Consider the following 27,367-nt stretch of genomic DNA (forward strand, 5'->3'; position numbering starts at 1 on the left):
TGACATCAATAGTGTCAGACTGCCCACATTTGTAATATTAATAACGTTTATGTTTGGTTTGATTTAAACTTAGTCGCATGGAAATTATAAACACTCTCATTGTTACTCTGAAAGTCAATTTTATGACAGTGTTTTATTTAATTGAAGGGATATTAAGTGCTTTGAAAAATTTTTTGGGTCTAAAAATTTCGTTAGGTATTCTTTTGCCAGTTAATCAATATTAAGCTTTTGCCCGGCTGGTTAATTTTAGAGCGTATGTATGTCTTCGCGAAAAAATACATACATATATTAATAATTTGAGGAGCTTTTTAAGTAAGAATATGGTTATCAAATCAAAGCTAATAAGCTTATTTCAACTATATATCAGTTATGACAGGTTTTAGTGTGATGTAACAGTAGTTTTTGAACGTGACTGCAAAGTACATGAGAAATTCATATAGAGATACAATACAATATATTAACTCTTTATTGCACAATCTACAAGATCTACAAGATAAAAATTTGAGTTTTATTTGAAGTAGTATCTACTCTAAATATTTTTGCAGAATACGTCCGCGGACTCAATCTTAACGTTGAATTACTTTCTTACTTTGAAATAGTCATTCACGTTTCGTAATCACAACATAATTTGTACGATGCCTTTTTGAGAGCCGATTTTATTTGATGTTTCTTTACTTATATGGAAAAATCCTTGTCGATACTAATTTATGTACAATTACGTACCTTGACATCTTATTTTACATTTTTAATCAGCTTTATGAATGCGACTTTTATCATGTTTACTCATGTAAACAAGGACTTTCCAGATCATTAAATAAATAGTGATTTTATATCCAATAAATATTATTCTTTTTGATCGGTAAAAAATATGTTACACGTATGGTTGTTTAATAAGCGTTCATGATTATAATTTAGCGGTTTTAAAAATTAAACATTTCGAATTCATTCGATCAAGAATAATCAAAAAATTGGTGATTTCATAGCCTGCTTTCTTTAAGTTTACCGAAATTTATTTTCGCAAATAATATATAGAAAACAAATATTTGCATTCATGAAACATATCATCAACGTACAGTGTTATCTTTAAAGCTAAAAATCTCTTTTATTTTACTTTAAACCACATAGAATATGATCAGTTTGTAATTAAAATAATCTTTAAAATCTACGTTACACCGCCGGTTGGGTTCCATCCCCTAATTAGCATGTTTATCAAGTAATCTATGGGGGCATGTAAACCCATGACTCATGGTAAAGCATGGGTTACACAAGTTAAATAGTTAGGCTTGATTTGTGATCATTGTTTTGCGCGTATTAGCTTTAGAATTACGAGTGTAAGTGATCTTGATAAGTTGGAATATAATGTAGTATATAGTCGTTGTCCGTGATTCTGTTTGCGAAGAACTTCGATTTTTCCGGGATAAAAACTATAGTACTTATGTCCTTTCCAGGGTCTCAAATTATTTCCATAGCCTTAAAATAAAAAAAAGTTCAGCGGCTTTAGCGTAAAGGATACCAGACAGACAGACAACAGAGGTAACTTTTAATCGCGAGAAAAGGGAAAGTTTCCGTGGGACGTTAACAGAGTTACGGAAAACAGCTAGTATTTTTTTATATATTTAATACTATGCTGTCAACGATCTAACATATGAGTAGGTAACTATAAAACGGTAAAACTAACCATTACACCTTTTTGTACAAAGGCGGACTATTTGGTTTGGATTATTTGGTATTGTTATTATATATCTATAGTATTGTTTTCATGTTTTGAAATTTATAGCGCATTACTATCAACTGTATGCTGTAGGTAAATTTTCGTTGATTAATAAATAATAAATAAAACATGACAGAAGGCAACAGAACAGACAATGTAATGGGACAGACCGAAAATTTGAAATGTGACGGGCATTCCTTGAGAATCGCACAAGTGAATTTAGAAGGAATTTTTGAAATTCTCAAGGGGTACGAGCTACCTATTCAATTTAATAATTTTCCACGGAAACAAAACCGCGGAACAAAGCGCGTAAAGGATTAGGTATGTCGACAGTTTAAAGTGATAAAGATAAATAGAGATAGAGCTAAGAATCGAATAGCTCAATTACCTCTGGGCTCGAGTTATGAATATGAGGTTTAAAGTGGAGTCCGTCGATCAATAAGGTTAGTTTTAAATATGAAAGGAAGGGTTGCACCCTAACAGATAACGATATGATATAAACGTATAACTGGACGATGAATTCCATTTAATACTCGGTCCGTTAATTTTATTATGCTTTTGATGAGAGCTTAACGTGGTAGGTTGTGTTACTTATTTATTGTATACTTCCTAACTACACTTCTGCAAAATATATATTTGATACGGTCATCCATTTGTTTGCTTAAATTACATGTTTACATTTAAGTTTAGTGGTTACTTGTGTTATCAAGATCTGTATCTACTGTTTAACTTTAATGTTAAGAATTGCATAACAAGACAAAATTTAATAGCCTTTGTAGTTTATTAATAATTTTTCTCAATTTTCAATTTTCTATTTGTCACGAATTTTTTAGCAGCTTTTTAAATTTCTCTAGTTTTCTCCTAACACCATTTTTTCTAGTTTTGTTTTGTATTGTAAGCTCAGACAGCTAGTTTGGCTACATTATGATGTGCTACGTCCACTAAATCCCTTAAAGGGATAAATTCACCTTTTTACATATATCTCAATGTTTGTCTATTGTGTTTGTCTGCTTATTTTGTACAATACAGAGTTTAGATACATACATACTAATACTCGTACTGAATATAGTTATTATAAAACTTGAAATCTATATTCCCATACGAAGTAAGCACGACCTCAAGCCAATATTTTATCTATGTATAGCTAAATCTCTACATCATTTCAATTACTAAATCGTTACACTAAACGCTTCAATTTATCTCGAATCAAAATGTTTACAATTTATTATGATAATTCTATCCATATCAAAGTAATATCGAGCATCAATTCGAATCTAATCAGCTCTATAATTTAAACGTTCGTTGTTATTAATAATTCATAGCTTATACAACTGCAATTTCTCTTAATTTAACTATACTGCGGTATTTAAAATGCATTTTGCATAAACAGGCGATTCGACACGTTAACTTACACATAACATTAAAATAAAATAATTTACAATTGTAATTTAGTATTTGCCTCAAAGGGTGTTTGGTAAAAAAAATATCACCTTGAAAAATTGGTACAAAATAATGTTTGCACCTTCCTAGATCAATCGTAAAAAACACGAAATTTCAGCATACGCACTAGCACTAGGTAACACTCAGTTTGTAAATGTCAATATTAGGCCGTTCCAAGGTCACTTTTGTATCACTAAGTCTATCGAGAGTTCCCGATGTTGCCAGCGCTTGACCGACCAGCACGCGTCCTCACTCCTGGAGGGCCGACCCCTTACTGACTACAGCAACTCCGGCTCTCAGTGCGCTCACCCGTTCCACGCTCCCTCATTTTGGAGGGCGCAACTTATTTGGCCTCTTTGTTGTCCCAAACAGAGGTAAATTATTACGGTTTTGCGATAACATAATAGAATGCTGCACTAAATATAATCGAAAGGATAACGGTTTTTACTAGCGCTCTAAATATTGAATTCCCTCGTCCGTATTTCATGAAAAGGTGGCGGTAAATTTGGTGGTTATTTTTTTCTAATATGGTAACCCCAAGGCCCTGCGTCTATAACGCGGTTCAGAATATATGACGTGAGAAAGAAATAAAGCTTACCTATCTTCTCATTATCTATGGATGACTCTTCGTATAAATACGTAGTCTGGGCAAATATTTGAATGCACAATGCAAATGTCTCTTCTCGAGTTTGGACATTTAATATAGACTTGAGTATGTATTTATCTTTATAAGTATGTTTATCCGTTGACTAGTACCTCAGCCTACTATATGTCTCTAATCCCAGCGGCAGAACTTTTGGGATTTTATCTCGACCCCGTGGAAATATCGAAACGAAAAGTAGCCTATGTATTATCCCAGTTGTTCAACTACCTACATACCAAATTTAATACAAATCCATCCAGCCGTTTTAGCGTGATGGAGTAACAAACACACATACGTACGCACACACAAATTTTCGCGTTTACTCGTATAATATTAGTACCTAGGACTTTGTCACTTTGAAGTCAAAATGTCAGTGGAAGTGTCACAAAAAATAGTAAAGCTTAACCTAATAATGCTTAGCACAATGTAATCAGTCCTGGGATTCGATTTGTAGCATTCGAACATGGCGGATGTAGACAATATCAATTTTTTTTCTGTTTATTTGGCAAGTTGAAGTATAATTTTGATAGTGTTTTATGCGGCGATTAACCTTAACAGTGAACAATGATCACAAAATTCTATATTGCTCTCGCGTCTGTCATTTTTTAATGCGCAAGTTTTCTCCGCGTGGTCAGTGGAATTTTAATATCAAGTTGCAAAAACTACAATCACCGCACAACATCTCTCTCAAAGAGAGAACTTTGACACTGGCGAAATTGTCCTATTAATTAGGACAGAAAAGCCATATTTTAAAAGAGAAGAAGAAGAACCTTATCTTTGTAGTTTCATAGATACAGAGGAATTCCCAGTTTATTTAGCTGTTTTATAACATAGATCGTAGGTAGTGACAATTAATATTCATGTGCAATTTAATTTTGTATTTTGATATATTGAATATTCTTATCAGATGTAACACAATTAAGACGAAATGTACAGTCGAACCATTTGATTCCTGACCCACCGTAGAACGCTCTCACAGTACTTAAATGTCCTAACAAATTCCCTTGTCAAGGTATGCGATGTCACGATGACTTTTTCCACGAAAAGGTTCCATGCACATTGGGTCACAATTCAGTTGGTTTGATAGTACATGTCCTGTTCTGAGCAAATAAATATTTTTCTCTCTATTTCTTTCCTAGCTCGACTGTACATTTTAAAAATATAGTTGCGCAGTGCACGTGTTAGCAAAACTGTCTGCTCTTTCTTGTAAATATTTTCCCTCCAGCGAACCATTCAACCAGCCGCATAGACATGTCAATGATATGAAGAAATGTGTGCTTAATGGACGTCCCGCAATTTGCGGCGTATTGAGAGTCGCGCTTACGGGTATGTGGACTGGAGCGGTTTACCTGTGAACAAAATAGTATCGTTAAAGTATGCATTGTAGAGTCATACTATTATTTATTGTAGGAGAAGTGAAATTGGTTTTTGTTAAATAACCGGCTAAGTGCGAATCGAGTCGCGCACCGAGGTTTCCGTACTAATTGTAGATCTATAAATGTCCAGTGATAGTAGAGCCTAATCCTAAGTAATTTATTGAATCAGGTGTTTAATTGAATTAAAAACGTTACTTTGGTCACCTCACATTGCGACCTTATGCTAACATAGTCTAGGCTGAAAAAGCTTAGTAACATCTGAGCTTAGCAGGTGGTAGGACCTTGTGCAAGGTCCACCCGGATTGCTACCACCATCTTGCTCGCTAATCCTGCCGTGAAGCAGCAGTGCTTGCACTGTTGTGTTTCGGCGTGGAGAGTAAGACAGCCGGTGAAATTACTGGCACTTGAGGTATTCCATCTTAGGCCACCCCTGGTGTTGCAGATGTTTATGGGCGGTGGTGATCTCTTACCATCAGGAGACCCACTTGCTCGTTTGCCATCCAGTCGAAGATAAAAAAGGAACATCTGAGCTAGTAACTTATTTATAATTTCCGCTTTTGCCTCGACGTATCGTCAAATGAAAATTTCATTATAACCACAGGCCAATATACCGGGTGCGCCCTGTAACAGGAGCAAAAAGTTAAAACCCAGGTTCTGCTACTCAAATGCTACTTACTTGACTTGTACAACTTTCAAAAATTAAGTAATTATACCATTATATTTATTTCAAACGAATTGAATGGTATTTTCAATGTACGCCATCCAATAACCTAACTAAATGACATCGCCGCATCGCATCACGTAACAGAACGACGGATTTTGCAATACATTGCTTGTCCAATTAAACTGTAAACTATAATAAAAATCAGCACAGGATATAGCGCGAAAGCTGTGGTTTAATTTTTTTGCTCCTGTTCTAGGGCCCACCCGGTAAATGCGAAAGTATGCCTGTCTCTCTGATGTACCTGTGATACCCTTCATGCTGCCAGGTGTTCATGGAGGGCTGTTTTTAGCCCGAAAAAAATGCCTGATTCCCGTGGGATAGCGATTAAAAAATTTACTGCAGAGGAAGTCGCGGGAAAAAGCTAGTGATAACATAAATATTAACTATTCACTTCCAATTATTTGGTGTGTATAGACCATAAATGATTGTTTTGACCTTTCTCTGAATCAAATATCAATTACTTATTCAAACGATGCGTAATGAATGGACATGTAGGTAATTGGAGCAGAACAAATTCAGAAAAAGGCATTAAGTCTCCCCAATAAATTTGATTGAAAATGAACCGTGGATGACACGACATTAAGTATAAAGTCGAATCGGGTTGCGTGTTTAGTGTCAGTAAAGTAAAACTTGTGACATGTGCGATGCAGACAGAAATAGACAGCTGTTGTAAGACCCCCGCGTAGCGTCAGCAGCAAAATACAAACATACGTATTTGGCATCTATAAGTGTAAGACGATTCTTTACAATACAATACAATGACTCTTTATTGTACACCAGAAATAGTAAGCGATACAGGAAACAGGTACACAGTGAGAAAATTACAAGGTAAGCAATAGACGGCCATATCGCTTAAGAGCGATCTCTTCCAGGCAAACTTTTTTACAGAAAGAAGGAGGGACTAGTTTACAGCAGGTGGTACATCAACCATAGATCATAATAGTAAAACTCAACAAAAATACATCTACACATACATATATCGTACAAATAGTACACGTCTTAATTAAATATAGGCAGTGGGATAAACAGCAACATATAAATAAATAAATAAACTATGATAAAATCAATCATTACAAGATGACAGATAGTGCTCCTTAAGCATAGATTTAAAGAGTTCTTTAATTGCTGATGATCTGATACTTTGGATAGTTTAAATAATGGTTAAAGAACATGACTATGAAGAATGTGGTCCCGGGTTCGATTCCAGTTGAGGCACATATACATAAGTACGGAAATTGCGAAACGTTGCTATCGAGACTTGGATGTTTAAGTATTTTCATCTCTCCTGTTCGGAAAGTTTAATTTTCATGGTTAGATATCCGGGTGGAAAATTGCGTTTTCATCTCTAGGGTGGAAAGTATTTTTTTTTAATTTTTCGATTAGCCACGGAGTCGCAGATAATTGAGTTACGTCAATGATCCTTTTTTTTACGTTTCGACATGGCCATCTAGATGCACGTCGTGACCATGGAGCTTATTATACAACACTTGAGGTTGAACGCCGAACATCCGTTTGAAACAAGAAATTTGATTTTTATTACGTCACGAACATATTCCATCTCTTTCTTTAGTTAGGTTAAGAAAGAGATGGAAGTCATTCGTGAAATGTGAAAGAAAGAGATGGAATATATAAATAAGTAATAAAGGTCAAACCTCCAGTTTTGTCTATAAGCTCCTTGGTCGTGATATAGTCGGCTGTGACAAGTGGCCAGGTCGAAAGGGCCGTTGGAGGTTGGATATGAGTAAATTCAATTTATTATTATTCTCATTTTTTTTGTAGTATTTTACTTTCTCACAGTCGAAATGAAAAGTAGAGTATCTAACTCGGGTAAAATTACTCATTTCCCCTAGATCTATTGGCGCTCTCGCTTCGTTCGACCGCCAGAAATATCTCGGGTAAAATGGGTCACTTTCCACCCTTGGTTATCAATCTACTATCAAGTATGTTTAAATCAAAAACCGGAAAAAACACAAACATTTCCGCTATTTCGCATTTATAACATAAGTAGGAAAATAGCATAAAAAACAGCACATTTTTTCATGTTCATGTGTAAGCCCTGTTTGCTTTAATTTAATGAAATGACTGCTCCCTCACAAAATGCCATGTAATTAAATATCTTTGTTATTATAACAGTGGGGTGCATGGACTAAAGTACTAGTGCAAACACGTCTAGACTTTAAGCTTCAAGGTTATGGACAAGGGGGATTAGAATAAAGGGAATATGATATCAACTGTCATATTAAACAGTGTAAATTGATTCTCGATCCAAAATTATACGTCAAAGACGGCCTTAAAGTAAAGGGGCTAGACGTAGGTACTTTGCGTACGTACAATAAATATTGTAGTCTACAGATATAAATTTATCACATTTCGTAATATTGACTGATCGTGTAGTTTATGAAGTAAGAAATTTATCTGGGGCACGGTAGTGCCCCCGCCAAGTCGAGCAAAACAAAAACAAAAGCACGGCCGTACCATACTTTTCTCGAAGCCATTCAGGCTATTTTCAACATTTATTTGTCAACAAAAAATTACAGCATTACAGTTGAAAACCAATGCGCTGTAAAATTCAATTTACCTATACAAAAAATAATAGGTACACAAAAAGACATAAAATACACAAAAATTACATACCTACAAAACAATAAAATAATTAGGGATATATGAAAGTCGTCTTCATCGCTACCATAAGACGACGGAACACCACACCCTTCGGCCAGAAGTCGGAGCGCAGGAACACCTGCTGGTGCTTGGCAGGCACTTGGAGTCTAAATGAGCAGGACAGCTCTAGCTGGGCTCCCTGTAACCGGCCCTTTACCGCCTCGCGGACGTGCTCGAACACCTTCTCCGGCGTCATCTTCTTGTCCAACCGAGACAGGTAGATGTCCACCATCGGTACTGCAGCTTGGATACAGGACGACGCTGCAGGAACGGTCCCACGCTGATTGCGATTGCGCTTTAGACGGTGTTTTCGATTTAAAATTGAAATGTAAGATTGAAAACCATCAGTATGGATCATATTGATGGGTCGCAGTAAGTAATAATTGCACTTCTAGCCCTCGCCTAACAATTGAATTGGCAATAACGCTCTAAATGCAGATATGACATTTTAATAACGTCGATTTTAATTTGTTTTGTTCTTGTTCTGCGTTCGATTGTGAGCAGTAAACGCCTAGTAATAGGGGTGTCAGTTGATGTGTCCATTTTTAAGCGTTGAAATTTAGTATTTGGATGTACTTAGTAGTATACTCGTTGTTGTAATGAAGTTGATGAGGATGAGACTAGGAAATGGCTGCTTCTTAAAGGGCAAAGAAAAAATTAAATTAATTTTTAGGGTTCTGTAGCTAAAATGGCAAAAATGGAACTCATATTTACGCCATGTTCGTTTGTTTGTCCGTTCGTCTGTTTGTCTGTCATGTCCGTACGACCGCGGCTTAACGAAATTATCAATGCTAGAAAGCTGTAATTTTGCATGGATATATAAAGCAATTATGCCGAAAAGTGGTAAAATAAAACGTAGGAAAAAAAACTTCCCTAGTTTGTGCAGCTTCACGATAGGTACCTTTACGTCACCAGCTAATGGTAAATTTCAAATGTGATTTTGCATCGGGCTCGAACCCACACCTCTGCTTGGGAGGCCGTAGGCTACCACAACATTCTCTCATGTGGCTCAAAAAGCTTGTAATTTAGCAAATAGTTGCGTATAACCTGCGAATGGCCGCCATTCTGAACATTCGGCTGGATCGTAATTCCTTGCGCAGCTCTACCGTCCGTTTGCTATCAGACGTCAGAAACATCAGCCTATTTGATGTTACAGGAAACGCTGTAGATAATGATAAAGTTAATATTAAATTACCAGTGAGGTATTAGTAATTTTCACCAATGGTTAATGTACAGTCAGTCACCTGCATTAAATTCCGTCACAACGGAGCGTGCAAAAATATGTGATACGTCCTACTGGCCCGAGAAAGAGAGTCGTATCAGATATTTTATGCACACTTTGTTGTCTCTTATTGTCATATTGATGCTGATGGACCAAAATAATAATTGGATTTAAGAACCTTTTCCAGGCATAGTGCACCTAGTGACCACAAATGTACACAATTATTCGACCTTGCTACATTTACAATATGGTACAAAATCAATTGAAGTCATTAAAAATTATAATTGTTTTAAAATTAATCCCTCATAGGTAAAACAAGGTAAAACTTTGATTCATTTTGTACTAGCTTACCTAAATTAGCGGAGCCTGGAAAAGGATAACAAACGTAGCCGCATTGTCCTGTACATAGTTATAAAAGGAATCACGTGGCGACCGTGTACCTACTCTATATTACTGTACACAATTAATATGTTCTCATTATATTTCACGTTTTGGCTGGCGCTCCTTTGCGCGAATGCATACATGTACATACATAGGTGTTTTTACAAAGTTTGACGCTTGTCTACTAATTAGTCTTGAGATAAGATACACTGGATTTTAAACATACTTCATAATGAGCAGTGAATCCATAAATTATATTAAAAATATTTTTTTTATGATGCTCACGTGTAAATTACCATAATGGCATTTATGCACGCTGTTTTCACTAATTTCACTTTTACCAAGCGAACTGCCCAGTTGAAGTTGAAAAGTTCTTTGTTGCAGCCAATGTCGCGATACCAACAGTTATAAAGTAACGAGTTTTTTTTGGAAAATTTGACGCCGAAGTACAAATGCAACTACTTTAATGAAAGCTAGTGATGTGAGATACACCTTTGGCCTCATTTGCACTTTTCACCAGGTGGGTGGGGGCCAATCACCAGTTTTATGTAAAAATAAACGCTTGTCCACACGCTCGTTTTGACCGCCAGTGCAAGGCCTGCTCGACCGGACCGTGTCGGTAAGTCGGACCGTTTGATGGATCGGCCGGTTTACTGCCGCCGGTAATGAGCCCGGTAATCGGACCGGGCTTTATCTCGATGCCTGATGGATGCTGCGAGGAAAATGTTTGCGTGTTTAGATTTGTTCTACGTTAGTAACATATGAAAAAGGCACAACATACAGTCGTGTTACAACTAAATCGCGGACCAAGGTGGAACCTTCTTCCTGGTGCGTTAAAAACGACTGTGCTGAATTGCATGACTAAACCTAGCGGTTGAGTTGAGATTTTTTATTTAACACACATACACAAACTTTCAAACATACAAACAAAATTAGTAGGATAGGGTAGGATGAGTTTGAATCAATACTACTAAATACCAGTCAGTCCGTATCGTCAAACGCACTGACGTTACGATCGCATTTAACATCTCTTTCTATCCTCCTCTCCTACCAAATGATAAAAAGAAGTGGTGAAAAAGATTGTGATTCCAAGTGCGTTGGACAATAAGGCCCAGTTCCCCGGTATCACAGGTCAGTTTAATTTGTATACGACTTAAGTGTAAGTAGATGCGGAAGAACTTGTAATCACAATAACTGTGAAGTGTTTCATTCGAATATATACCTAACTCACAATTCTCTCATTCTCCGGGACTCCTGACTGACTCATAGAATTGTTCAGTCCATGCTATTGGCTGTACCAAAAAAGTAAATATTCTAATCATGTTTCAACGAATAAAAACCACTTTAAGTGGGTTTGGTTCAAATTACTCGACGTTTTAACCAATATCGTGTCTCTCTTGTCACTATAGAGACAGAGTTATTTCGGATACGACGATACAAGGGGAGAATTAAGCAAGATATAGTTTAGTTGGAGATTTACTTTTGCTCGTAAATTTTGCGTTCTGCGGTAATTACAGAGAATATTAGAATAAAACTTTTACTAATTGTTTTATCAGTTCAACATACTATCCACACAAAAAAAAAGTTCATTCGGTCTTCCAAAAGAGGATCAAAGTTAAGTATAATTACAACGTTATTCAAAAGGAATAGTGCCTAATAAAATACTAAACTATTATTTCGAAAATTATACCTACACGAACAAATACATACGTAAATGAGAATTAAAATTTTAAAACAATAGTGCAACAGCAAATTATGTAAAAAAAATACACAATCCGCATACAAATTGTACCTACCGCTGCCACCGGTTTCAAATATCTGCACTCGCAGACAGAAGTTAAGACAAACTTATCTCTCTCTTCAAAGCAGCGCTACACGTAAAGAAATATCTCAGTAATGTACTTAAATAAAAGCGAATACTCAGTCAGTCTACACACAAAAATAAGTTTGTCTTACCTATGATCGTCATACTTAGGATGTTCTTAGAAAAATTTTGGTGCCTTTTTGTCTAATAATTATACTCCCTACGCTTGGTATTTAAGAGTAGAAAATGGGAAGGGCTTAATATAACTCCGATTTCTGGCCGGAGGGCGTGGTCTTCCGTCGCTTTAGGGAAGCAAGGATAAAAAACCATAAATAACTTGTTTTTTGTTTTTAATGTCTTTTTTGTGTTTTTTTGTAAGTATAATTTGAATTTTACAGCGCATTGGTTTTACTGTAATGCTTTAATTTTTTATTTTCAAATAAATAAATAAACAATTAAATGATTTATTGTATATTCAATTCAATTAAAATTCAATTCAATTCAATTTTATTTCCATAACAATACATATTGTGTTGGAGATTAAAAACTATTGCATATAGCCTCTTTTTAAATCTAAATCTAAACAACTGAGGAAACTGGTAGAACATATTTCTTACAACTAATTTAAACTATCATTAATAAAATCATTTATATCATAAAAACATTTACTTAACAAATAAACCCTGAGTCGTCTTTTGAACAATTTAACGCAATTTATGGACTTTAAGTCAGTAGGAAGGCTATTGTACAATTTTACTGTTTGGTTTCTATAGCTTGTTGTGTTGTTGTGTTTCGGCGTGGAGAGTAAGACAGCCGGTGAAATACTGGCACTTGAGGTATCCCATCTTAGGCCTCTAGGTTGGCAACGTATCTGCAATACCCTTGGTTTTGCAGATGTTTATGGGCGTTGGTGATCTCTTACCATCAAGAGATCCACTTGCTCGTTTGCCATCCAGTCGAATAAAAAAAAAGCTTTGTCTCGCTATAAAAACAGTCTAAGTCACCGATATAGCTTGAACAATAGCAAGTGGGAACGGGCGGGCCACATCTCTCGCAATACAGATAACCGTTCGGGGAGAAAGGTCCTCGAGTGGCGACCTCGAACTGGAATCCGATACTTACCTACTGCAAAATAGTAACAAGCTAACACTACCCCAACAACGTTACAAAGCCAAGTTTACACATGAAAACTAGGTTACTAACCGTAAAATCCAAACTAACAAGCTTTCAGTTCTGCCAACAAAACTAAACGCGTAAAACAATTACTGGCCAGGTACAATGGTCAGCCATTTGCCACTTTGAGACACGTTTTCCGAAAGCTAACTCTGTTAGAGATTGCGGGTCGGAATGATTAGGACGTGACGTTGGTTGGCAAGTGAAAAACGCCATTGACATGTAATTAAGTGGAGTGGTAAATAGGTGTTTCATTGGGAAAATGTTTCGACTTTTCTTCTATGAAGGTGAAATGAAGCTGTAGTTTTGAACGGAACAATTACTTTCTTGTGATAACGTATTTATGTATTATGTATTAACTAAAAACGAAGCTTACTTAACTATATAATTAGGCTCGACTCTCAAATAAGATGAGCAGCCCTGCTTTAGCAAGTAATTAAAATTGTTTTTGATTATTATATATAACAATAAAGTTTCCGTAAACATCATAATAACATCTAACAAGGGAGATAAAACCTTAAACAAAGGCTGATAATTAAAAAGGAATATGGCGGCAAAAATCCCATCCCCTTCATCGTGCGTCGATTAAACATCTCGTAATATGCAATTAAGTCTAGACCAAAGCAGACTAGAATGCTGAACACGGCGTGCAACTCTATAGCGATTCTATAGCACATGATGCTGTATAGGGGTGTTATAAGAGCGATATAGATGTTGCAGTGTAACAAGAGGATGAAGCAGACGGTCTATTCAGCTTGTATGAAAGGCTCTATGAGTTTAAGAGGCTCGATTCTTTGGCTTTTATAGCTGTTATTTTTGTACTGTGGCTGCTATCTTCAAAAATATTTTGGATTTTAACACGTTAACGTTCATATTCAAGACAACATGGATAAGAAAGTTGGTTAGTAAATTCTATTATTGTTCCATTACAACCAAATGACCTAGTCTCAAAATAAACACAGCTTATCCCCCTAATGCCCAGAGTCCTTTATAAAGGACTTATTGTAATTTGAACTCCAAATTCTATCATAAATGACATAGTTTGATGTTCATATATCAAAAATTTGACTTGGGCGTTAGGAGGTTAAATTTGGGTTTTGGCTAATTGATAAACATACATTAAATTATATAGTTCAGAGTTTTGAGATGTAACGTAATGTAACTAATGTAATGCATGTAATCGTCACTAATAAAACACACTTTGTTCGTTGCAGTCTCCTATTTTACTATCCAATATCATGTATTAAAAATATCTAACTAAAAATCTAAAAACCACAAGGCAACTAAACCCATAACCAGACATAATACGGACGTTAACATACAAAACAGTTTCCTGTTTTTCCTAGATCTAGAATCTGCTGCAGCCAAATAGCAAATAAGCCATTTATACAGCTGTAATACGACCGTTGCTAACAACGGCTTCCTGTTTAGAAGTGGATTTCTTCACTTTCTACACGTGTTTTGCTGCATAATGGCTTTTGGTGGACAACGGTGTTACTTTAAGTGGGTATTAACGAGATTGTGAAACTAGATTGCTGTGTTTATATACAGATTCAAATAATTTGTTTGTATGGTTTGGACTTTGTGACATCTTACTTTGCAGATAATTTCTTAACACATGCAGTGGGTAAAAATAATAATTTACAACAAAACTTTCAGACCCTTATCACACGAAAATAATTTATTCCCAGTGTAGAAATAAAAGCTCATTAAACCTAAACAAGCGATCATTGTACTAATATCACAATATGAATATGCCTTAGTTGCTTTATCATATCCTTTTTATAATTTCTCAAGTTTATTTTATTACATTGTAAAAGTCAGTATGTCCAACAAACGATATAGTGGAATTGGTCCTGTTTAGTAGGTATATTGTGGATTGGGCTATATTGGTATGTACCTATGTAAATCCTAATAGGTAAGTACAAAATAAAGAAAGAAACGCAATGGATATCAGCTGAAATAAGTGTACAAAGGCAAACCCTTAATTAAAGGATATCTACCCGTTAACCTTAGAGTTGTAACTTTTAAATAAATGATTCTAGTTTTATTCATAGTACGTTCCAATTTTCCAGTTTCAGAAGTTTAGTCAGAAGGCTTCTTAACCAGGACAAAAAAAATACTTACCATTTTCTTATGATGGTACCTTAACATCAGGGCTGTATTCTAACACTTACTAAAAATATCGTAAATATATCCTTTCCTTTGTAATATCCTTTGTCGTCCCTCAGTTCCTTAAAGCGGACCTCGAAGGAAACCGTCATAAAATTTCCATCACTACCACAACGGCGTGTCAAAGGTTAAAAATCGCCCCATAAACTATAAGAAAAGGAGAAAATAGTGTAAACAAAGAATATTAACGGCGGTTGTTTATGTCGAGCATTTTTCAGAGCAGCACCCCTTGCGGTAGAGATGGAAATCTGGGGGTTATTATGGTGATCAATAGAAATATTTTATCATGCTCGGAGCAGATGTGTCAGTTAATTTTTATTGGGCGCTTTGGAGGTTCTAGATTGGATATGTCTGTCTACAAAGTCGTCTACATAAAATTAAACAATAAACACTGCTAAGACTTCCTTAGTCGCTTCGCTATATTCTTGACAGAGTGGTCGTGGGTTTAGGATTAGTAGTAACTTATAGGGTATTTATTCAGTTCAATTAAATATTACAAAACACATTGAAACTTCAACAAAAACATACTATTTTCCATTCCCGCCAGCCCGATTCGAAAATAATCTGAAATTGCACTGAAATTGCGAACCAATGAAAAAGCAATTTCCGCGTTCTCCGAATAAAACTGAAAGTAAATCCTTTTATAGTAAAACTCCTGTTTAATGTCCCTGAAAGCCCATTAAACAACGTTTACAGAACACTTACATGTCCAATGAATATTTTATACGGGCCTAGAGAGTTGCTTGATTTTATTTAGCAGCTTCATGACTTTTAAAGTAACGAAGCTATAAAAAATAGTTACAATACACAAGTTTGCTTTTTTCATAATTTTCATAAATTATAATATTGTTCTTGCCTTTCACATGGTATAATAATATTGCCAAGATACTACTGCAGTAGCTTTCGAGCTCGATGCATTTAGATAGGTACCTACCGCGTTTAAACATGGACATGATGTCTCGTATCAGAAGTAAAAAAACTTACACTGAAAATAACTAATTGAGGGAATTACACTGACAGGACGGAGTCTAATTTTCAAAAATGACGATGATTGAAACTTATGTAACAAAATGAAAAGTATCTTAAGTTCTAAAAGTAAATATTTCATAAAGTCTTGTCTAGTTATTATTTTAAAATTAAACGTTCTAATTGTCTGTTTTTAACTATCTAATAAAGGTACAACGTTATCTAGATATTCATAAAACTTAACTATTAACTAACTACCAAACTTAATAAATATTAAATTAACTTATTAATGCTTAATTATTAAATTAATCTAACATCAAAAACTTTGATGCAAGTAAATAACCAAACAAGCAATATATTTTTCCGTTTTGTTACAAAAAAAAAACCTAACATCGAACGAAGGCTAAGGCGGGAGCTACGTTGCGATTCGCTCCCCCCTTAGCCTTCTGAACCTAACCTATACGAGTCGCTTCTGCCCTGACTCGTCTTGCTCGCTCGCTTCGCTCGCTCGCCGCCAGATAATTTATTCATTTAGCAAGCTTACACTACTCATATAATTATATATTATAAGTGATACACCTAATATAATGTTATACTAAAAGGAATTAATCGAAACTTATGTTAGGTTTATAAAAATAATTTTATACTATTTAAGCGTTATACATAGTTACACAACATACTTATACATAATTTATACTTTTTTTATTATAGCTACCGTTTATTATATATGATTATATCTTGTGAATAACACAATATGAAATTACATATTTTGTAGTTATATCTTGTGAGACGCAACCGCGGCCAACAGCTAGTACCACAATTCAGAAGAGAAAAAAAAAATTCAATTTATTGTAACGTTTTGTGCACTATATTTTACAAGCAGTTTTGTCCTCTTACTGGCAAAAGGTTTTGAAAAACAAAAAAAGAAGAAATATTTTAATCATTGAAATCACATCACAAGCCATGAAACCAATAATTGAAACCACATTTAAACTAAATAGCCGAAGGTAAATCAATCTAATCTTAACACAGTCAATACATATAGAATGAAAGGCAATCCCTAACGAAGCCCGAACCACTCTAAAACTACAGCAAATGAGTGACGTGAGCGTTGCCATTGGCAACAATGTATGGCTCATTTGCTAGGTATTTCATTACCTACGTCTGAAACAGGCCCCGTTTGACAAGGGCCGAGCGACCCAAAGTTGAACACCCCAGTCCACTATCAGTTAAGACTAAAAGCGTCCATGCTATCAACCCAATAAGGGATACAAGTGATGCAGATATAAAATTGCTATATAACGTCGAAAGTTCTGATTTTATTAAACCCGTGTATGCCAATTTGAATTTAAACGGTGATCAAGTTAAGGTTCATAATGATATTAAAGAAGAAATGGAGTATGTTGCTAAGGTATCAGGTAGTGTTAACATTAATATGCGGGTTTGTTTAGATGTGACCTCAATTATTCAGGCGTTTAACGGGAAGCGAAGATTAATGGATGGAGAAGGGTTTATTACGGAATTTGAACCAAATCATTGTTTATTCATTAAGATATTCAGGATTTTATTGTAAGCTATTCAAGCGTTTGGGTATAATTGGCTTTAAATGATCAAGATTTAAAATCTCCAAGGAGGATTTTATCGAAAAAGGCATACTCGTAATTAGTACTTGTATTTCCACTCTATATTTAAATATTACTTACCGCTGCAATTCCCTGTGGGTCAATAATCCTATCAAAAATAACTACGGAACCTTTGTCAGGTAAAACGTTACAAATATAACATCTTGTTATCAATTCAGCTTCATGTTCATATCACAAAGGTCCCGATTTTTTACAGATGACGTACTTCCTTATAACAAATCAGTACATAACGCCAAAGGTAATCATCTGGAAACTATTCTCTATTCAGAAGCTTGAAATTTTACACAAAAAACGGTTCACGGTGTCTCTTGTGCCCACCCTGACCATTTTTGAAAGATCTCTGAAGTACCTACTGGATCCCCCTAGAAAAAAACATTCTAATGGAATGCAGAGGGGTAAGGAAGACCAACTGATACTGGCACATGGGGACGAAAACGATGTGCTCGCTCAACCGTTGTTTCCACGTGATTTGACGCGTCATTGCCATGCCTCCGTGTGACAGATAAAGTTAAATATCAAGTGAACGAAGTATAAATAACTGGATCAAAATATTAGGATTAAGACGTTCGTGACGATGCAATAATAGTAATGGCTTTAGTAAACCAAGTAACGCAATGTCGTCCGGTCGTAAATTTGGTATTCTTTATGTCTTTATTTTGGTAGGGCTCATAGAGTTCAATGATCGAGGTTTTTACGATGTTATTGGTCGTAATTTCTTGGCTTACCATTGCTTAGTACCGACGTAGTAAGTCGATTGATTGCAAGCCTTCAAATTATTCTTGTATTTTGGGTCTTCACAGCGGGCGGTCTTGTTTCGTAGGATCATGATCAAAAATAATTTCATCCATTGGGTACACAATATTTTCCTCTTTTCGTTTCGTTTGATCGTTCTATTAAAATGCAATTTCGTAAACACAGATTTTCAGTGTGTTATTGGCAGCCGAGATTAGATCGTCAGCGGAAGTGAGACTTAAAGTAAACTTCGGAGACTTTCGAGTTTACTTTAACTGTAAGTCTTAAAAATTTGCACAGAAATTATCGTATGTTTGCTAAATTCAAAGCTTATTGTTAAGTATTTTCATTTTTAAACTATTAATCCAATTCACAACTTATTAAAAGTAAGATGGTTGTGAATAAGATACAAGTAATTTATAATAAATTCGCTGGTATTTTTGTAATGTCTAGGAGCCAATTTATATCTACACAGACAAAGGCCTAGGCCGTAATTGAGAGGTCAGAATAACCTTTTAAACAATTAAATAATGATGCAAACCATTTAGAAAACGTCTAAAATGTTATCTTCATCGAAAAAACAGCGTCGAAATTCCAAAAAAAGTTTCCAAAAGTTTCACATACTTCCCGTCCCGACAAGAATGCAGCTCCGCGCCGCACCACGCCGCATTATCCTAATCGAATACTCAGCACATATTTAGTTGATGGGATAAAGAGCATAAATCTGTCATTTTCAGGAGTGCTGATTCACGTTAATAAATTTAAGGAAACTGCACACCCTCTTTGACGCATCGACGCAATGGTAATATTGAGGGGATCACAGGATTTTGATAAGCGGCCCCCATCTTTTGGAAACAGGTGACGATCGATTATTGGGAAGAATTTAACAAAACGTTTGTCAACTGCTCATAATTTTCTATGTCAGCAACAAGCATATTCACATAAACTTGTATTTTTTCTGAAGATATTACTAAATTGAAGTGATGGTGCCTGGATAATTTCTAGTAACATTAGATCAAATTTATAGTGCTCATTATTATGTGTCTTTCAAAATTAATCAGTAACCCTACCTGCAATAAAAGATATATAAAATAAAGGACTGATTTAAGATTGGTCTTCTAACAGAAATGTGTGAGCTAGTGGAGCGGTATGCGAGGAATCTGATAGAAGCAGCACTGCATATTGCTTGAAAGATAAAATCATCCTATTGGTGATTATGTTTCCTCACACACTGAAATATTTACTTGCACATGTGTAAAGAATGTGCATAAATATATAACGAGTTTAACTAAAATTGCTAGCAAGGCCGCAAGGTCTTGTAATTTGTGTCAAGTGATTTGTCGTTCAATGTTGACAATTGAAGCTCAACATGTGCACAGATAAGAATGCATTTTAAAGTACAATTACAACAAGTGCTTGAGATTGACGCCTGACTATGTTTTTATCAGTCCTTAACACAGTGTGTAAACTTACATTGCAACAGTAGAAGAGCCAATTGTCCTGTGATGGCGAGGTAAAAAATCCTAATGACATTATAGTGATGAAGATATGCATTCTTGAGTATGCAAGTAATAATAATTAAAAAATTGGATAAGTAAATGAAAAACACCGTACTCGTATTGTATTCAATGACAAGTTTATTAGTTACAGTTCAATAAGTAATTATGAGTAAACATTTAAGCTTTCATAAAATATGAGTTAGATGTAATAACTTAAAATTAAATGACTTACAGTAAGTATTCCTAAAAGCAAAACTAGTTGTACCGTTCCTGACGTACAACGCAAGTTGAGCCATCAATATTCTTAATAAGTATGTCGTGACATTATCATGCTCTCACAAACAAATTGAACACATCTTCAGGACTTGAAGCTATTATAAATCTACTAGTAATCTTAGGATTAATATCAAGGCATAGATTAACAATTTCATTCGAAAAGTTCAAAAACATTAAATGTCGAGATGCTTTTTCCAAGTCCTGAACAACTGACATCAGATTTGAAGCCACAGTGGAGTCCATTTTTCTTACATTTGTACCGTCTATAATTATCATGTCGTAACCAGATTCATGGGATGCTTCTAAAACTGTTCGACGTACGTGCTCAGCTGCACAATATGAGAGATTTTCAGTCAAGGGAATGGTCAGATAGCCACCTTTCTCACACAATACTGTATTAACATCAACATTAGGTCTTGATACACCGTATAGTAGTATCGCAGCATTGACAATAATCCCTACTACAATTCCATACTCTAAGCCAATGGACAATGAAATGGCCATAGTGATCAACATCAAAAAGAGCTCCACTTTGTTATTTCTCCAGAGCCTCCCAAAAATCGGGAAATCAATCATGGAGAACATGGCCGTTATAATCAAACCAGCTAATGATGCTTTAGGAATGAAATAGAAAGTTGATGTTAATAAACTCAGGGCCAATAAAATTAGGAACCCGGTAAAAATTCCTCCTGCAGGAGTTTGAACGCCAGAAGCATTATTTAGAGCTGTCCGAGTAAATGAGCCAGTAATGGGCATGCTTCTGGCAAATGACCCAATAATGTTGCACATCCCGACTGCGATCATTTCTTGAGTGGCATCAACAGGTTTTCCTCCAGCAAAAGCCTTTGCTATAGCCACTGACTCCAAAATAGCAACCAAAGGCAAAACTATAGATTGAGGTCCTAGCACTGTCAGCATATCTCCAAAGGAATAAGTTTCATTGCCTACAATAGTGTTAAAAGGTGGAGGTTCGATTTTAGGCAAACCACTCCCAATGACACCAATTAATATAAGAGGCTCACCACCGGTAACAAGCTTTAATATGTATGCTATTATCATACCCAATACCACAACCACAGCATTTCTAGCGAGTGACACGAACCATCTAAATTGTTTTGAAGCGCCATCAGTCCGGCTGCAACCTTGGCCAAGTTTCTTCAAGAAAATCAGCACACCAATTGTTAAGAATCCAAGTATAGGGTCCCATAATTTAATAGTTTTGATATTAAGAACGAAGTTGTATACGGATTCAGCAAAGTAGTTTCCAGATTTCCCGTCAAGACCGAACAGTGATTTCAACTGTGCGGAAGCAATCTGAAAGGCAGCGGCTGTTGTGAATCCACTGATAACGGGTAGAGATATGAATTCGACTAAGAATCCAAGCTGTAATATACCCATGCCTAGTTCGACCAGTCCAGCTAAGAATGCTGCTAAAACAGCGAAGTCTGCCGAGTACCCCGAAACGTACTTTGATACCATTGCTGACATGATAGCTGTTGGTCCAACGGTGACATCTTTTGAGCTTCCAAAAAACAGGTAAATGAAACCTCCAACCAGACCGGCATATAATCCATATTCAGGAGAGAGGCCTGCGACAACTGCATAAGCTATGCCTTGAGGGATAGCCGTTAATCCCACGGTGATGCCCGCTATTATATCTTGAATAAGTTTGGTCGTATTATACGCTGGCAACCATGATATTATAGGTAGTTTTTTTTTCACAGTCCTCACACTGCACAGTTCCTTGGCAGAACTTTTTATTTTACGTATTTGAGTGCCATTTTCACTTTTCACCTTTAAAACCGTCATTATATTGTAAATTTCACGAGCTGCGTCTGATTTAGTCCGCCTGCTACTGAATGTGTGATTGACATTTATCGACTGTTTTATCGGTATCTTTCCAGGGTAGAATCTTGATATCCTTGAGATGAATATCATTGACGTAAATAACGTAGTTCAAGAATTAAGGAAATAAAATAAAATGACATAACTATTTTATACTTTAACATAAAAACACTTTTTAATAACGAAACTTATAAAAACCTTTTTTTTTTTTCAAACTTTGGAATAAGCCAATTTTAAGGTATTTTCAAAAACCATATGCATATAAAAAAATCGCTTTCTCAAATTCTTCTAGTTATAGTTATTTAAGACATAAAAAGGATGATTCTAGTTCTAAAAAGCTTGAAATGGTTACACGTTTTAAGACATAAAAAAGGATCTCAGGAACCGTTAACAATTTTATTATTCAATCTTCATACTAGAAACAAACACAAAATATTTACAAACTACACCTTAAAAATACTAAACAAATACAAATATTTTTCATGTAATACCACACGACGAACACAATTAAAAAAATATAAAAATACAGAAATGAGGCAGTAATAATAATAGTATTAATACATTACAAAATCAAGTTTTTAAAAACACGTCTAATGAATCTTCTACGTGTGACGCAATCAAAAACTTACTTTCAAATTCTGGGTTAATTTCAAGACACAATTTCTCTAATCTAGTAACAAAATTCAAAAATACAATTCGGTGACAGTGGTTGTTCAATATTTTAACCACGGCCATCAGATTTGATGCTACAGTTGAATCCATGTTCCTCATATTTGAACCATCCAAGATAATTACTGAGTTCAATGAACATTGATGTAAGACCTTTTTCACTTCATGACGAACGTGCTCTGCAGAACAATAAGACATATGCTCTGGCAACTGCACTATAATTAACTCTGCCTTTTCACTCTGAATCGTACTTATTTCTATCACAGGCTTCGATGAAACATACAACAATGTTAACGCTTCAGTTGCCATACCTACTAAAATACCATACTCTAATCCTAAATACAAACAAACGATTACTGTTGTATTCCATGTAACAAATTCTTTTTTACTTATTTTCCACAGTTTCATGAACATGGATAGGTCTATCATGGTCAACATAGCTGAAATTATCAATCCACCCAGTAAAGCTTTTGGTATAAAATAAAATGCTGATGTCAGTAAACTTAGCGCAAGAAGAACCAATAAGCTTGTAAATATTCCTGCCCCAGGGGTTTGGACACCAGATGCATTGTTTAAAACACTTCTGGAAAAAGACCCCGTTATTGGCATACTTCTTAATAAAGAACCTAAAATATTAGCCACACCAAGAGCAATCATTTCTTGAGAAGCATCGACGGTATTTTGTCCAGCGAAAGCTTTGGAAATTGCAACAGATTCAAGAATAGCAACAAATGGGATAACTATTGCTTTAGGCCCCAAAGCTTGAGCCATTTCTACGAATGTATAAGTTTCATTATTAACGACACTACTAAAGGGCGGAGGTGCTATTGTAGGCAAACCACCATCTATATTGCCAATTAAAACCAAAGGCTCTTCACCGGTGGTTATTTGTAAGATATAAGCTATTGTCATTCCTAATACGATGACTACAGCGTTACGCGATAGTGAAATAAACCATCTCAGTTGTCTTACGCGACCATCTGTGCGACTGCATCCATCCCCCACCCACTTTAAAAATAAAAGAATGACAATTGTTGATAAGCCAAGTAAAGCATCCCAAAGTTGGATAGTTTTTATATTTTGTACAAAGTTCAACATGGAATCCGTAAATGTGTGCCCTGATGACCCCTTGAGTCCCAATAAAGTTTTTAATTGCGCTGTTATAATTTGAAAAGCAGCAGCGGTGGTAAATCCACTGATGACCGGTTTTGATATAAAATTTACAAGAAACCCGACACGCAGGATCCCCATAGATAGTATGAATATACCTGCCATAAAGGCTGCAAGCACGGCAAAGTCAGCAGAGTATCCAGCGACGTATCTAGAGATCAGCGCTGACATAATGGCAGTGGGTCCCACAGTGATGTCTTTGCAGCTTCCAAGAAATAAATATACGAACCCTCCCATCACTCCCGAGTAAAGCCCGTATTCCGGGGATAGTCCAGCCACATCAGCATAAGCAAGTCCTTGAGGTATAGCTGTTAACCCAACCGTGATTCCAGCAATCATATCCAGAACAAGTTTGGCAGATGTATATTCCGGAAGCCATATGGTAATAGGCAGTCTTTTCTTTATCGTCTCAACGCTGCATAGTTTTTCTTCACCACAAGTCTGTCTTCGAAGATCCTCAGTTGAATTTTGATCTTCAGTTTTTATGTTGGAAAGTGTCATTGTTTTAATTTAAGAAGCGAAAGGAGTGCTCCTTCCGCCGGTTGCTAAAGCAATAAGCGTGAGTTGCTTGTCTAGTTACTATTTCTATTATCTCGCTAGGGATTTCTCACGAGTCCACAAAGGCGCCCTCAAATCACTGTGATAGCAATGTCAAGATAGCTTTGCCGCCGAAAATTTTCCGACATAAGAAATCATTTTTGAGCATCTTTTTTTTTGGGTTCCGCACGCTTTAATAAAAGTTATAAAAATGTTTCTGAATTGGATTATTAATCAACGAGCTTCATTTTTTAAACAATCAAAGTAACTAAACTTACTTGTGTCTATTTTTATTTATATTTCTCTTTTATCAAGTTTAAATATTTTATGAAGTTTTCTCCTAAGTTCAGTTTAAAATTAATATTTCCTTATTTATTTCAATATTTTTTTACGCTTGACGTGATATTCTTCTCGATTGATATCCTACCAGATCAATGTATTGAATTGAGATTGTGTAATCATAATCTGATAAAGGTAAATGTCTGATAGCAGCCTCTCAGCTTCTGTTTTCATGAGGTCATCTGTAACATTCAATGACAAGTGACATAACAATGAGGAAAAATAATCGCGAATATTGGTCAAAGTTCTCAATTGCTCTCAATCTGCTTCTGTGTTGTTTTGAACTTCTTTTGTATCAAGTAACTGTAAAATATCGTATTTTCCCCGTGTGATTGCTATCTGAGACGTTCTCATTAGAAACGAATAGTATTGGGAGGGTGCGAAGTACTAGGTGGGGGTGATGAAATCTATCGCAGCCCTCATGGTGGCCAAAAGTAGAAATAGTTCTGGCTCTGTCATCTGTCATACTCATATGAATCTGTCATTAACAAAGCAATTTGCATAGACTTTAACTACCTACCTAATTTTAGTAATAGATGTTTGTGTTATGATGCGAGCTTGAATTATTGAACACTGTCCCTGTTTTGTTCTTAATTCCTCAAGGTACATCTCGGACATGTCCAGCAACAATTTTCCTTATGAAACGGTTTGTGGTTGAAATTTTATATTGAGTGATACTCACAAAACCGGTCTTCAAAATGATACTCATTTTGATCTGAAAACGATATTTCATTTATTACTAGCGATATAAGAACAATTATATAATTTTACTTTTATTTAAAGAAACCAATAAGGTATCTTTATCTTTTCGTTTTACAGTAAAAGTACAACTAAACATGAAGTTAACAAACCCTGACATAACGAAAATAAAACACACTTTTTGAATAAATTTTACTTACCTCATTTAATTTTAATGACCAAAAATGAATTCACAACCTTTTGTCCACCCAAATCACGGTATCACAGTAATTTTGTATTATAAATTAATACGTTATAGGTTTGATTTTTGTCACAATGTCGCGATAAAATTTCAAAACGTCAGAGCATCAGAGCCATAAAAGTTGCGGACGCTAGGTGGCGCTCATGTCGTGCACAGAGCCAATACAGAATTTAAAACTTGCATTTTTCTTAAACCTCTTTCCTTTCTCCCTGCCATGTGAATTATTCTTATAATGTACCTACTTCACGTAGGCACTAAGCGCTCATTATTTACGAATCAACGCTTTTTGAAGTTTTTTTTGTTATGATAATTGTGCGATTTTAATGGTTTTTCATAGTATAAGAACTTTTAACGGCAATTTTTATATTTTTTTTGTAGTTTTCTAGAACTTTTTAAAACTTAACTTGTTTTAAAATGATAGTAGTTCAAACATATAAAAAATCTCCGAGCGAGAAACATTGACTTGATCAAAGTTCTCATCGCACAAGACTAAAGCACTAGACTTACTTAAGTTCTCTCTCTAAGGCTAAGTTTTCCACAGCCCTTTTTGGTTTGCTACTGGCCGGAACACCCTTCCAAAAACCCAATTTTTAATTCTCCCTGCGTGTCCCCATACGTCGTGATGTTATCGACATTTCAGCTTGCGTCCGTCGATACGCAGCTTCGACTCCGGTTTGCCCTGATAAGACCGTGATGGAGGTGAGCGTGGCCACGCATACGTTTGTGGCATTAAGGGAACCAAACTCCAGTATTCTGGAGAAACATTGCAATATAACCCTAATCCAGTTGCTTTAACGTTTGAAACAGTTCCCTTTTGTTCCTGGCGGATCCTTTGCAAAGTTAACACTGCCGCTTCGAGAACTCGATGTAGCTCTAAATGTTTTTGAAAAGGGGTTTAAGTGAAACTTTCTACGATTTTGTTCAAGTTTACGCTATTTAACATCGTGCTTCCATCCGGCCGGGAGTTGATTGAGAAACCTATGAAGAATCCCGTAGAGTTAATAAGCCTATGCATATTTATTAAGAAATAAGTTAATTTATTATTTTGTTAGTTTATTGTCACTGTATAATTGATTAATTCTTTGTTTATAAAGTACGCTTGGCCTGGCGAGGATGAGCAAGTAAATTAAAAGACGTCGCTTAAATTAGTTACTATACATATTTTATTTTCTAAACTCCATAAAAACTCCAAGTCAATTATTAAGTAATCAGTCTTGAATCACACTTCATCCATTAATAATTGTCGAATCATTAATTCCAAGCCGTGTTCGTAAATAACTATTTCAGATCGTTTTTTTTATAATTTTAACTCCCTCGTCAGTCAATAACGTGATAATTACTGGGGGTCACGACGATCAATCATAAATCACAATAGTGATTGCAATGACTTTCATTAGAGGGGAGTTACTGTAGCTATTGGAGTAAATTTTATGATATTAGTAAA

General features: G+C 35.5%; 3 protein-coding genes across 8 annotated transcripts in view; all 3 read right to left on the bottom strand.

Moving 5' to 3' along the window:
* The window catches only part of LOC141428332 (uncharacterized), a 609,788-nt gene that overhangs the window by 239,660 nt on the left and 342,761 nt on the right, over window positions 1–27,367 (bottom strand). Inside the window, exon 1 of one of the 6 annotated variants that reach the window (XM_074088287.1) lies at window positions 3,202–3,429. The exons of the other annotated variants lie outside the window; for them this stretch is intronic. The gene's annotated coding sequence lies outside the window, so the exon portion shown is untranslated. Of the gene's footprint in view, window positions 1–3,201; window positions 3,430–27,367 lie in introns of those variants that run through there. 6 annotated transcript variants of the gene reach the window in all.
* On the bottom strand, window positions 20,263–22,324 carry LOC141428335 (sodium-independent sulfate anion transporter-like). The gene has a single exon (XM_074088296.1). It carries the CDS (start codon window positions 22,230–22,232, stop codon window positions 20,475–20,477), a length of 1,758 nt encoding a protein of 585 aa, XP_073944397.1. The 5' UTR covers window positions 22,233–22,324; the 3' UTR covers window positions 20,263–20,474.
* The window catches only part of LOC141428341 (23 kDa integral membrane protein-like), a 420,431-nt gene continuing 416,477 nt past the window's right edge, over window positions 23,414–27,367 (bottom strand). The window contains exon 6 of the transcript XR_012451417.1: window positions 23,414–23,425. The gene's annotated coding sequence lies outside the window, so the exon portion shown is untranslated. The remainder of the gene's footprint in view (window positions 23,426–27,367) is intronic.

Source organism: Choristoneura fumiferana, chromosome 5, assembly GCF_025370935.1.
Source record: "Choristoneura fumiferana chromosome 5, NRCan_CFum_1, whole genome shotgun sequence".
NCBI classification, from domain to species: Eukaryota; Metazoa; Arthropoda; class Insecta; order Lepidoptera; family Tortricidae; genus Choristoneura; species Choristoneura fumiferana.